This window comes from Thalassophryne amazonica, chromosome 4 (genome assembly GCF_902500255.1).
Source record: "Thalassophryne amazonica chromosome 4, fThaAma1.1, whole genome shotgun sequence".
In the NCBI taxonomy this organism is placed as follows: Eukaryota; Metazoa; Chordata; class Actinopteri; order Batrachoidiformes; family Batrachoididae; genus Thalassophryne; species Thalassophryne amazonica.
The window spans coordinates 57,524,423-57,537,422 of NC_047106.1; the positions used below are offsets into that span (position 1 = coordinate 57,524,423).

The 13,000-nt window shown below is 40.1% G+C and overlaps 1 protein-coding gene across 3 annotated transcripts in view; it reads right to left on the reverse strand.

The window, feature by feature from the left end:
• Positions 1-6,441: 6,441 nt before the first annotated feature.
• git1 (G protein-coupled receptor kinase interacting ArfGAP 1) overlaps positions 6,442-13,000 on the reverse strand; it is a 79,529-nt gene continuing 72,970 nt past the window's right edge. For all 3 annotated transcript variants that reach the window (XM_034167934.1, XM_034167935.1, XM_034167933.1), the window contains 3 exons: positions 11,376-11,561; positions 10,573-10,636; positions 6,442-7,565 (listed from right to left, as the gene is read on the reverse strand). In XM_034167934.1, coding sequence (XP_034023825.1) covers positions 7,350-7,565; positions 10,573-10,636; positions 11,376-11,561 — 466 coding nt within the window. In that variant the 3' untranslated portion in view covers positions 6,442-7,349. The remainder of the gene's footprint in view (positions 7,566-10,572; positions 10,637-11,375; positions 11,562-13,000) is intronic.

Here is a 13,000-nt window from a genome sequence, read left to right on the forward strand (position 1 = left end):
GCCTAAAGAGAAATGGAGGAATATTTTGTGGACTGATGAGAGTAAAATTGTTCTTTTTGGGTCCAAGGTCCGCAGACAGTTTGTGAGACGACCCCCAAACTCTGAATTCAAGCCACAGTGCAGTGAAGACAATGAAGCATGGTGGTGCAAGCACCATGATATGGGCATGTTTCTCCTACTATGGTGTTGGGCCTATATATCGCATACCAGGTATCATGGATCAGTTTGGATATGTCAAAATACTTGAAGAGGTCATGTTGCCTTATGCTGAAGAGGACATTCCCTTGAAATGGGTGTTTAAACAAGACAATGACCCCAAGCACACTAGTAAACGAGCAAAACCTTGGTTCCAAACCAACAAAATTAATGCGTCGCACATGTGAAGAAATCATGAAAAACTGTGCTTATACAACTACATACTAGATTAGTGATTCACAGGATTTCTAAAAAAAGCAGTTTGAACATAATAGTTTTGAGTTTGTAGCGTCAACAGCAGATGCTACAATTGTGAACACCCCCTTTTCTATTTTTTTTTTTTACTAATAGCCCAATTTCATAGCCTTAAGAGTGTGCATATCATGAATGCTTGGTCTTGTTGGATTTGTGAGAATCTACTGAATCTACTGGTACCTTGTTTCCCATGTAACAATAAGAAATATACTCAAAACCTGGATTAATCTTTTTAGTCACATAGCACTATTATTATTCTGAACACGACTGTAGGAGCTAGAACACACCCCTGACAAACACCAGTTTTCACTCTTAAAATATATATATATATATATATATATATATGTATATATGTATATATATATAGTATAGCTCCGTATAGTGGTCACAGTAACTCTGTATACAACCCCTGGCAAAAATCATGGAAATCATTGTTTTTTTACCATTCATTTTTATCATTGAAGATTAAAAGTCTGGGTGTGGGACAAGCACAAAACAGCAATATTTGCATATAATGATGCTGAAAAAAGGTGAAAAAGTCATTATAGACTACTAGAACAAATTTCTTAAAAACCTTTCATTGTAAAGATAACTATAAAAGTGTGAAATTTCACCTTTTTTCTGTTTTTCATACAATATGATCAAAGGACATAATAAGTGCCCGTAGTCTAAGAATCACCCGTAAATCTAACATGTCTATCATATATTATGTAAAAGCTACTGAAAAACACGCTGTATTCACAATACATATATACTGATAACACAAGACATCTCGCAGACATCAGTGTGCACACACATCCTGCAGTCGATGGTAACTTCCACATTTTTCAGAAGCTCATGCATGTGCACACGCATGATCTCCTTTGGATGGCATTAAAATGTCATTGAGTTTAGTAATTATTATGAAGACAATCCTCATATGGCCGAGGGCATTTTAGCATTGTGTTTATATTTCATAATATCAAACCTTATGAGCAGATTAGCAGCAGCATTTAATTTGCCTTGTGCATGGAATATTTTTGATAAAATTTTATTTTACTTCCGGAGAAACTTTTTCTCTGGTGATCAAACATTTTTTTTTATCATGAATTTCCTCAGGAAATTTTATTGTAATGTGTTTGTGTTAAAACTGTTCAATTTTGCTTTAAAAATTGTCTTCAATTATATTGTCGTATCTGACTGTCATACTTCTATGTGATAAAAAGAGTGTTTTGTCATGTGAATTTCCTCAGGAAATTTATTGTGTTTGTGTTAAACTGTTCAGTTTCGCTCTTAAAAATGTGTGTTCAGCAAGTTGCATTGTCGTATCTGACTAATGTCATACTGAGTCTTCAGATCTGTGATTAAAAACTTTATATTAATATTTTTTCATAAGAATTTTCTCAGGGAATTTATTGAGAGTAATGTTTGTTTTAAAACTGTCCAGTTTTGCTCTTAAATAGCATAAAGTATTATTAACTGTATGTAGATGTAAGCTGAATTTATTTTTGCTCCTAAAATGTGTAGTTGGTTGTAGATCAATAGATGAATGTTTTTTTAGGTTTCATTATTATTTCTCGAAGATTTATTCTTTTCTCTGAACATCTTTTGGAGTAGTGTTGGTGGTACGCCATGTAAGAAATCTTTTGTAAAGTTGAAAATTTTTCATTTTATGTGCTTTTTTATTTTTGAGCATGATGTTTAATTCTGTAAAGATGAATTCCATCATTAAATCTGTAAGTGATTTCAAAAGTTTCTGCATTATTGATTTTATATGTGAATTCCATTAATACATTGCAAGTTACTATTTGAATAAAACCTGTTGAATTTTAAAACATTTATAAAGTTTGTTTTACATCATTTTTAGTTCTCGATAGGAAAAATCACAAAAAAATTATAGATTTATTGAGCAGGAACATTGCACGAACATCATATGAACAAAGAATGAGGACAGGTAATGTTAGCGTTCAAACATTCTACAAATGTTCATTTAATGTTCTGGTTCAACTGTTCACATGATGTTTGTGAATGTTTGTATAATGTTCATTGAATGTTTGCATGCAAACATTACCTGTCCTCATTCTTTGTTCATATGATGTTCATCCAATGTTCATGCCATGTTTGCAAACGTTCTCATGCAAACGTTCAAATTCAAAGAATGTTCAGTTTCGTTGAGAAAAAAAAATAAAAAAATCACAGCATTCCCTCATATGAGTGTCCAAAGAAACTACAGAGAGCCACCAGGACAATTAACACATTTTATTATTTTATTACAAATGTACAGCTTATGAGTTTCCATTACAATTAACCTTTTTTAAGTGACTGTTTTCTCTACTTTATACAATTTTTAAACTTCTTTTAAAAGATAACTCTCCCGTCACCGATCTCCCAAAGTATAGAGCTGTGAGGAATCACGGGGACAGTGACGGAACACGCCGCAATGCACTGCCAGTCATGTGCATGAGTCAGCGGTTGCAAACCATTCAGATTTGTAACTGTGGAAGGCTTGGTCCAACTGAAGAGTGTTCAGGGATTATGTGCTCAATTCCAGGCGAATTAGTGATGAAACAAACATGAACTGACAGAAGCATTTAACATTCACACAAGAGGCACCCGACATCGGGTCTGAAAGGTTGGGCGGGGGGGCAGCATGTGCATTTTACCCCCTTCCCCCACCATTTGAGATGACCATAACGCTCAGCCAAAGTGAGCTCCAGCCCCAGATCAAACCCTTGTCTCCTGCACCTGATGGTCATGAAGGAACAGCTGTTAGTAGAGTGCGCGGTACGTAACGCACATCCAAATCTCCCCGGCTGGTGTTTAAAAATAGTGCAATTCATAACCACACTGTTATCAGCTACATCATTTCAGGTTGTAGTCAGACCATTACTACATACGCTATGACCATAATTAATAATAATAATACACCCTAGTGCATCTGGCAGCAGGAGTTACAGGATGATTTGGAGAACAGAGCCTGAAGCTCACTGGGAGCAGACATAAATATCTCACAAACATAACCTTAACATATAGCTTAATACAAAATATAGCATGAAAATATATGTTCATATATATATATATATATATATATATATATATGGCTCTAGTCTATAACTGAGGCAATCATGATTGAAGGGAGGAGCATCTGTACTGGCCCCGTGCACGTTTTGCGTTGTCTCAGCAGTCAATACATCACTGTAACTCAAACAGGAGATGATGATGATGATGTGCAAAGGCATTTGACATTAAAGAACCACACGTCAAGAGGATCTGTTATGACAGGGAACAAGAGTAAACAATCCAACCTCCCCTACGGAAACGCAGCCACATGACGGACAAAAAATACTGACAAGACACCCCGAGCCATGACTGAGCAAAAAAAGTTGGACGCAGAAGTGCTTTAGTACAACCCCTGGCAATACTTATGGAATCACCGGCCTCGGAGGATGTTCATTCAGTTGTTTAATTTTGTAGAAAAAAAGCAGATCACAGACATGACACAAAACTAAAGTCATTTCAAATGGCAACTTTCTGGCTTTAAGAAACACTATAAGAAATCAAGGAAAAATAATTGTGGCAGTCAGTAATGGTTACTTTTTTAGACCAAACAGAGGGAAAAAAATATGGACTCACTCAATTCTGAGGAAAAAATTATGTAATCACCCTGTAAATTTTCATCCCCAAAACTAACACCTGCTCTTTAGTCTGCATCTAAAAAGGAGTGATCACACCTTGGAGAGCTGTTGCACCAAGTGGACTGACATGAATCATGGCTCCAACACGAGAGATGTCAACTGAAACAAAGGAGAGGATTATCAAACTCTTAGAAGAGGGTAAATCATCACGCAATGTTGCAAAAGATGTTGGTTGTTCACAGTCAGCTGTGTCTAAACTCTGGACCAAATACAAACAACATGGGAAGGTTGTTAAAGGCAAACATACTGGTAGACCAAGGAAGACATCAAAGCGTCAAGACAGAAAACTTAAAGCAATATGTCTCAAAAATCGAAAATGCACAACAAAACAAATGAGGAACGAATGGGAGGAAACTGGAGTCAACATCTGTGACCGAACTGTAAGAAAATGCCTAAAGGAAATGGGATTTACATACAGAAAAGCTAAACAAAAGCCATCATTAACACCTAAACAGAAAAAAATCAAGGTTACAGTGGGCTAAGGAAAAGCAATCGTGGACTGTGGATGACTGGATGAAAGTCATATTCAGTGATGAATCTCGAATCTGCATTGGGCAAGATGATGATGCTGGAACTTTTGTTTGGTGCCGTTCCAATGAGATTTATAAAGATGACTGCCTGAAGAGAACATGTAAATTTCCACAGTCATTGATGATATGGGGCTGCATGTCAGGTAAAGGCACTGGGGAGATGGCTGTCATTACATCATCAATAAATGCACAAGTTTACGTTGATATTTTGGACACTTTTCTTTTCCCATCAATTGAAAAGATGTTTGGGGATGATGAAATTTTTCAAGATGATAATGCATCTTGCCATAGAGCAAAAACTGTGAAAACATTCCTTGCAAAAAGTCACATAGGGTCAATGTCATGGCCTGCAAATAGTCCGGATCTTAATCCAATTGAAAATCTTTGGTGGAAGTTGAAGAAAATGGTCCATGACAAGGCTCCAACCTGCAAAGCTGATCTGGCAACAGCAATCAGAGAAAGTTGGAGCCAGATTGATGAAGAGTACTGTTTGTCACTCATTAAGTCCATGCCTCAGAGACTGCAAGCTGTTATAAAAGCCAGAGGTGGTGCAACAAAATACTAGTGATGTGTTGGAACGTTCTTTTGTTTTTCATGATTCCATATTTTTTTTCCTCAAAATTGAGTGATTCCATATTTTTTGCCTTCTGCTTGGTCTAAAACCACAATTTTTTTTTCCTGATTTCTTATAGTGTTTCTTAAAGCCAGAAAGTTGCCATTTGAAATGACTTTAGTTTTGTGTCATGTCTGTGATCTGCTTTTTTTCTACAAAATTAAACAACTGAATGAACATCCTCAGAGGCCGGTGATTCCATAATTTTTGCCAGGGGTTGTAGTACTGGCATTTAGAAGCAAAAAGAACAGGAATTTAAGCTGTGCATGAGTGAGGCAACAATAAGGGAGCTGGAGCATCTGCAGAATGAAATGGTAGTAAGTTCTACACAGGCCCTGACACCCGTGGGCAGCCGTGCATGTGCCCAGATTGCGTAGCGTGAAGCAGATGAGAGATTATGACTGCCCCTGGAGGGGACACCAGTCTGATGCATGACAATGCAATGAAGTGTTTTGTCCAAGACAACACTGCATGACCAGGAATCAAACAGCTCTACATATTTATAGCCCAACTCCTTATCCCACTGAGCTACCGACTTTGCTGTGTCTGTAAGACGATCATGATTACTGTGATTTCAGAACATAACTGCAACAGTTACAAATGTTATAAACCTGAAAAAAAGCATCCAAAGGAAGAGTTAAGAGTTGAACCTACAATCCCTCAGGCACCTGGAGAGGGCTCTGATCATATCTGCATCACTGAGACACGATCACATTTGTTTGACTCATCACAAGCATCCATGTTCATATTGAGAAGTGGTAACTTCTCCAGCATCACGACAGATTCATTCATTCCAGATCTGCCATTTGCTAGTAGACGTGCACATTTCTGAATAAAGCTCATCCAACAACAGGGAGGTTGGTTCTCATGCACAAAGTGAGCCAAAGTGGCGTGTTTGCCTTTATTATCTTCAATGGTTGAGTAAAATAAATACAGGTTTGATTCTATCAGCTCACCGGCGCTGTTGAATGAGGCAAACAGCTGAGGGCGCCAGAGGACAATGATCCATCTCTAGTCAAAATGCAGCTTTTGGTCTGAAGGGAAAAATTGAAACCAAAAACAAATATCCCACAATGCCTCTTTCTCCCGTTGGCCACAGGACATTATAACATCACGTTATAAAACAAACAAATGATCACCCAGAAATGGAGTGTTAGAAAAATGACTTCACAGGTCGTGTTTAAATTTGTATTCAGATCCCAGTAAGTGGCTGAACTCACACCCCCACAATCTCCCCGTTCAACACAACGGAACGCAATCGAGACAATAAAATAAACTAACAGTTAAATCAAGACGTCAGTAAAAATATCCATACAAAAACAATAAGCATGACAAAACAATAAATCACAATTATTCCAGTGTAAGTGTTTTGCTTTTTTGTAAGTCAGTCATTTTTGTCTTCAGAGGTGCAGATCAAATTGACCTGCTTATTAAAAAAATAAGTAAAAATCAAAGAAGAGAAAGAAATGAAAACATGCCAGATCATGCCGTGTACCAAGTGGGACTGACGGGCTGAAGGTGAAGGGGGGCAGGTGCTCCTGTGGGTCTTCCTCGGCACCAGGAACTCATCCTGTCTGCAGCGAGACAAGATGGGGTCAGAGAGAGGAGCAAAGGGAGGGGCACAGAGGGAAGGAGGAAGAGTCTGACTCCTCAAGGACAGTGCTGGATGTGGACAGGCGGGAGGTGGAGGGACAGCGAGAATAAATAAAGCGGTAAGAATATCGCAGGATCTGTTTGGCTGGACACTGTCACCTCCGTGCACATGGCACACACCTGATGCCGACTTTGCCGCTCCGAGGTTCCACTCGTCCTTCCCAACTTTCACCTCACGGAATCACTTTCCAGTCTGACACCATTCCATCTGTCATGTTGCGAACAATCAGTAATCCTTAACTTCATCTGATTCCTATCCAACTTCCTTTGTCTTCCTCTCCTGATCTGCCCATCATTCTCTTGTCACTCCCCCCTCCCTCATCCTCCCGTCCACAACTGTGATGTGTTCCTCTCTTCCACCCTGGCCTCAGAGCCCCTCCATGTACAGAACCCGCCTCCCTCCCTCTTCCCGCTCTGCCCATCCATAGGTCACTGTTTCTTCTCACGAGTGGTTATGGTGACTAGCTGTTTGGCAGCCTTGGCAATGTCATAGGCGCACTGGATGACCTGCTGTGTGAGGAGTTGGTAGTCCACTGCAGGAGCTCCAGGGTCTGATGGCGCCGCCTTATGGCACTCCACCTGCAGCCGTGAGGCGCTGGAAGCCAGCAAGCGGAGTGAGCAATGGACTGCATCCAGGGCCGGGCGCTGTGGAGAGATGAAGGGGAATCAAACCTCAGAACGCCAAGAGAAAGTACGGCAAGATCACACAGACAAAGCTCATTTTCCACATGAGCTTTACTACATTTCAGGAAAAAAAACAACCAGGCATTCCTACAAGCTTCCTTCACAAAGAATTTCTTCATTAGTTTGTTTCCAAATATTTCAGATACAGTCATGTGAAGAAGTTGGTGCACGCCTGAGCTTTTTATTATTACAATTTATAAAATGATGCCCCTTAAACTCACAGTCAAAAAAACTAATCTCTACAATAAAACAAAAACATAAACGAAATAAAACTATAAAAGCCAAAACAGCAAAGAAACCTTTAATCAGCAGGCAGTTTCCTTAAGAAAAGTCAGGGGATGGATAAATCCACAGACTTGTCGCAATGGGCTGAAGACCAGAGGATCCTAGGTTTAAATAACCATCCTTGGGTAAGGTCCAAAATCAATAAGTGCTCCCAATGTGCAGGCAATCGGTTTGCATGGCAGCATGCTGGTATCAGTGTGCCTGAGCGGGTGAATATGAGACTGTAAAGCGCTTTGAGCGTCGACTTCAGATGGAAAAGTGCTACAGACATGAACGTTTCCAAGTTAGTGAATAAGTCTTGGACTTCATTTGCATCAATCATTCAGAAATGCAAACAGTATGATACTGTGGTAAATCTGTCCAGAGGAGATTTGTGAGGGAAGCCACAAAGAGGCACAGAGAACTCTGAAGGAGTTATAGGCTTCTGTGGCTGTGACTGGAGAAATTGTGCACAGTGCACCTTTTGTCTTCAACAACTTTGTGGTGGAGTGGAACAGAAATGGATTTGCACACAAGAAAGCCTAAAATCTATCTCAAGGCTCCTGTGTGTCTTCTGAAAAAAAATCTTATACTTAAAGGCACCCATATTTACACACACCATCGCTTGGCTTTTATATTTTTAACGAATGTATATTATGTTGTAAAGATTAATTTTCACTGTGAGTTTAAAGGGCACTGTGTGAGAAATTTTAATATAAACAAGCCTGATTTTTCTTTGATTTGATGTCATGAAAAATTCAAAAGCTTAATTAATTTCATTTGGAGGTCTGTTGCAGAGTGTATCACACCCACACATTTCATTATTGCATTTTTTGAACAGGGGAGTTCTCTGAGGCCTCATGTCCATATGGCATTAAGCAAGTAGGTCCCTTCAACTGCTCCCATGTTTTCACTCGGGGTCACCACAGCAGATCTAAGGGGGATCTGCATGTTTTACACCGGATGCTGTCTGGACGCAACTCCACATTACATGGAGAAATGTGGCAGGGGCGGGATTTGAACCGGGTACCTACCACATTGAAACCAAGCCCACTACAATTTAGAATACAAGGTCTGTGAGAAAAGTATCGGACCTTTTTATTTTTTCAAAAACTATATGGAATTGAATCACGTGCGATTACATCAGCCAACCTTGAACCCTCGTGCGCATGCGTGAGTTTTTTCACGCCTGTCGGTTGCGTCATTCGCCTGTGGGCAGGCTTTGAGTGAGCACTGGTCCACCCCTCGTGACATGCGGACGGATTCACGCGGCGGCACAGAAAAACACCTCCGTATTGGAAACCATTCGAAAGATTCAGGCGGCTTTCGATGGCTTTCAGTCGAGTGAGTATCCGAGCAAATTGTTTAACAGCTGGGCATGTTCCAACTTGTCCCGTAAGGCTTCCAATGGAGGTGTTTTCCTGTGGCGCCATGTCATGAGCGGCTGGGTGCTGACGCGCGAATCCGTCCGCACGTCTTTCATTACAAAATCTCCTTTAACAGTGGAATGTCCGGATAAACTGCTGATCCCGACCTCTTCTGAAACTTCTCTGCTCTCTCATGACGTCCTGGGTCAACAGAGGCTTAAATCTGGAAGTTTTCAGCTTGAAACAGGCTGACGACGGCGGCTCTGGGTGCGGCGCGCCATCCGGCGCCGTGGGCTGTCCTTAAAGCGATAGTAACACTCAATCTCTCATCAACCGTTAAAATTTTCACCGAAAACCATATGAATTTCTCTAATGGTGTCCACTTGGATGTGTCTCACAGTTTCTGAAAAAATTTTGATCAAGCAGAGCGGCAGTCTCTCAGCAAGTTCTCAGACAAAGGAATTCCGACAGGAGGGGTGGACCAGTGCTCACTCAAAGCCTGCCCACAGGCGAATGACGCAACCGACAGGCGTGAAAAAACTCACGCATGCGCACGAGGGTTCAAGGTTGGCTGATGTAATCGCACGTGATTCAAATCCATATAGTTTTTGAAACAAATAAAAAGGTCCGATACTTTTCTCACAGACCTCGTATTTCTTTACAGAAGCTGTTGGTCTTGATGACTTACAAGATGATTGCATTTACTGTTTTTTTGACCAAGCGCGCTAACCACTTGTCCACCACCCCCGCCTGGGTCCATGTAGCATTACTGTTTCTTTTTCAGTTGCTCAAAATGAGAATGGCATGCATGCAGCTGCAGAGGAGAAGAAAAAAATAAAAAATACCACAAGTGTTTTCGTAGAGGACCGCTTTTTTTTTTGTTCCCACTAAGAACACTTTGAATTTTTTGCTCAACTGTCACTCAAAATCAATCTCAATGGAGAAGAGAGCAAAATCTCATCTGTGATAGCAGCTTGGACACATACTTCGTTTTGGCTGTAAGTATTTTTTATTGCCGTACATTATAAGCTAGTCATTAGCTATTTATGGTTTTCACAGAAACAAATATCAGCGAGAAGCAAAACTGAAAATGTCGACACTGCTGGGATGAAGCATTTTTGGGCCCTCACTGTGCTTTTCCCATTAGAAGAAGAAAAAATAAATGTTAAGTGGACACAGACCATATACAACAATTGCCAATGTTGACTCAAAGGTTTAATTACTAACACCGTTTTGATATGACAAAGTATTTAAAATGACAACAAAAAAGTCACCTTTCAACTCAAAAGGCATTTTGGGTGAAACAAAGTGAAAAGGAAGACAAACATGGCACTTACTTTTGGGAAGAGTGAAGCCATCTCAGTGACAGCCGAGTGGATCTTCTCAGAACATGGAACAAAGCTGAAGAGGAGAGAAAAAACTTCCACTTAATGCTCTGTAAAAAGGCACGCTCATTTTATAACAAAACAGAATGATCATTTCAAAACTGACCACAGCGCATAATCGTTTTACTCAAGTATAACATATTTTCGATTGGCATATTCCAGATAGTTAACGGGAAATAGTGCAACATGATGCACTGATGACTGAACAAAACTGCTTATTTTGGTGATGTTGATGCCGTTTCAGTCAACTGTGAACAACAAACTCCTTTTGAATTTTCATCAGTTGAAGTTTTGGAGCAAACTATAAAATTAAAAATATGGGGAAGCTGCTGCTGTGAAAAGACTTGCTTAAAAACAAGGAGTCACACGTTGTCAGGAAGCGGTTATAAAGTGTTCTGTGTCAGAAGCAGACTTTTTTCCTGCATAACAATACACTAGTCATGAAAACAGAGGGCTGATTGTGTCCGTTTATCGCACTAACTATTGGCCATGTTAAGCTCTCGTAAGCGATTAGCATTGTTTGAATAAAGAGGTCATTTTCAACAGTGAACTAAAAGCAGATGCAGCTGACACTGATACTGAAGATTTTTACAGCCTGTATAGAAACATCAGTCACCCTGTAATGAAGCAGACAGCAGAAATATGTTAGGAAAATGGGGTTGGAATTCAGAGCAAAGCGATCACTGGTAATGTTATCAAAATGCAGACAATTCAGATTCATACCCGGTCCTGAGCCGTGTCTGCCTTCAACATACCTGTCATGTTTGAACTCCTGAGCTGCCCTGAGAAGTTCCTGGATGTTCTTGGTCACCTGTTCAGTTTTTAATATTACATCCTCTGTACAGGGCAAGGTAGGGTCCGGCTCCCCCGCCTCCCCACCACCCCCGCCTCCCCCCTCTTCAGATTCCCCGCGGCCTTCCTCCTCACTGCTGCGGCCCATACTGAAGAGAGAAAAACACATGAACATGTAATGAGAGACACCTTAGAAGAAAGACGACCAGGGGCAAATCAAGCGGAATGTTTCAAAACATTCCTTCTATACATCTGATGACATAATGAGGCCCCAACTGAGTCCAGTACGTGATGTGTCTCCTTTTTCACTGGACTTCAGCACAATGTTCTGAAATGTGAGTGCTGCAAAGGTTTACAAATGTTCGGAACCAGTCTTTCAAGTCTTCCATCACTAAGTTGCAGTACTGACAAAACGCTTTGTTGTTAAGTGCCGACATTTCTCCCCGCAGTTGTTAGCTTAACTTGTAAACTGGTCACACAATGTGTCCGTGAATTGTTGTTCCAACATTCACCAGGTGGCGCACACGTCCTCAGGACATTACAGACTCAACAAAGTTGCTTTTTGGATTGCTCTGGTGTATCAAAGTTCACTAGGTGTGAAACGTTTTGCCCTCATTATAGCTTCTTTTAATCTCTCTTGTTTTTGAGTTATGTTTGATACAAGCAGTGGAATAACTCAACAACCCACATTTTTACTGTACAAGGCCTCCAGTTTCCTGCACAGGGAGCAAGCAGCAGTGGCCTTGCTGGAAATGAAAGAAACTGACAAACAAACTAATTCCAAAGAATATACAACTAAGTTAAGAGCTACGTATAATAGGATTATTCCTTGCATTAATTTAGGTGTATGGTACGATACAAGTATGATCATACGGTATGATACAAGCATAACAACACTGCTTTCTGGGTCAATCTGGTGCATTTAAAGTTAATCAAATTTTTATCAGTTCATCCTCATTTCATGCACTTTTAATTTAGAGCAGTGAAAGATGACAGTATTTATTGATTCTCTGGTGCTAAAGTGGATTTATCTATCCACTCACTGCATTTCATAGGGTATATACAGTAGTGTTCAGAATAATAATAGTGCTATGTGACTAAAAAGATTAATCCAGGTTTTGAGCATATTTCTTATTGTTATATGGGAAACAAGGTACCAGTAGATTCAGTAGATTCTCACAAATCCAACAAGACTAAGCATTCATGATATGCACACTCTTAAGGCTATGAAATTGGGCTATTAGTAAAAAAAAGTAGAAAAGGGGGTGTTCACAATAGTAGCATGTGCTGTTGACGCTACAAACTCAAAACTATTATGTTCAAACTGCTTTTTTAGCAATCCTGTGAATCACTAAACTAGTATTTAGTTGTATAACCACAGTTTTTCATGACTTCTTCACATCTGCGAGGCATGGAGTCAACTAACTTGTGGCAACTTTCAGCTGTTATTCCACTCCAAGATTGTTTAACAACATTCCACAATTCATTCACATTTCTTGGTTTTGCTTCAGAAACAGCTTTTTTGATGTCACCCCACAAGTTCTCAACTGGATTTAGGACCGGGGATTGGGCAGGCCGCTCCAATACA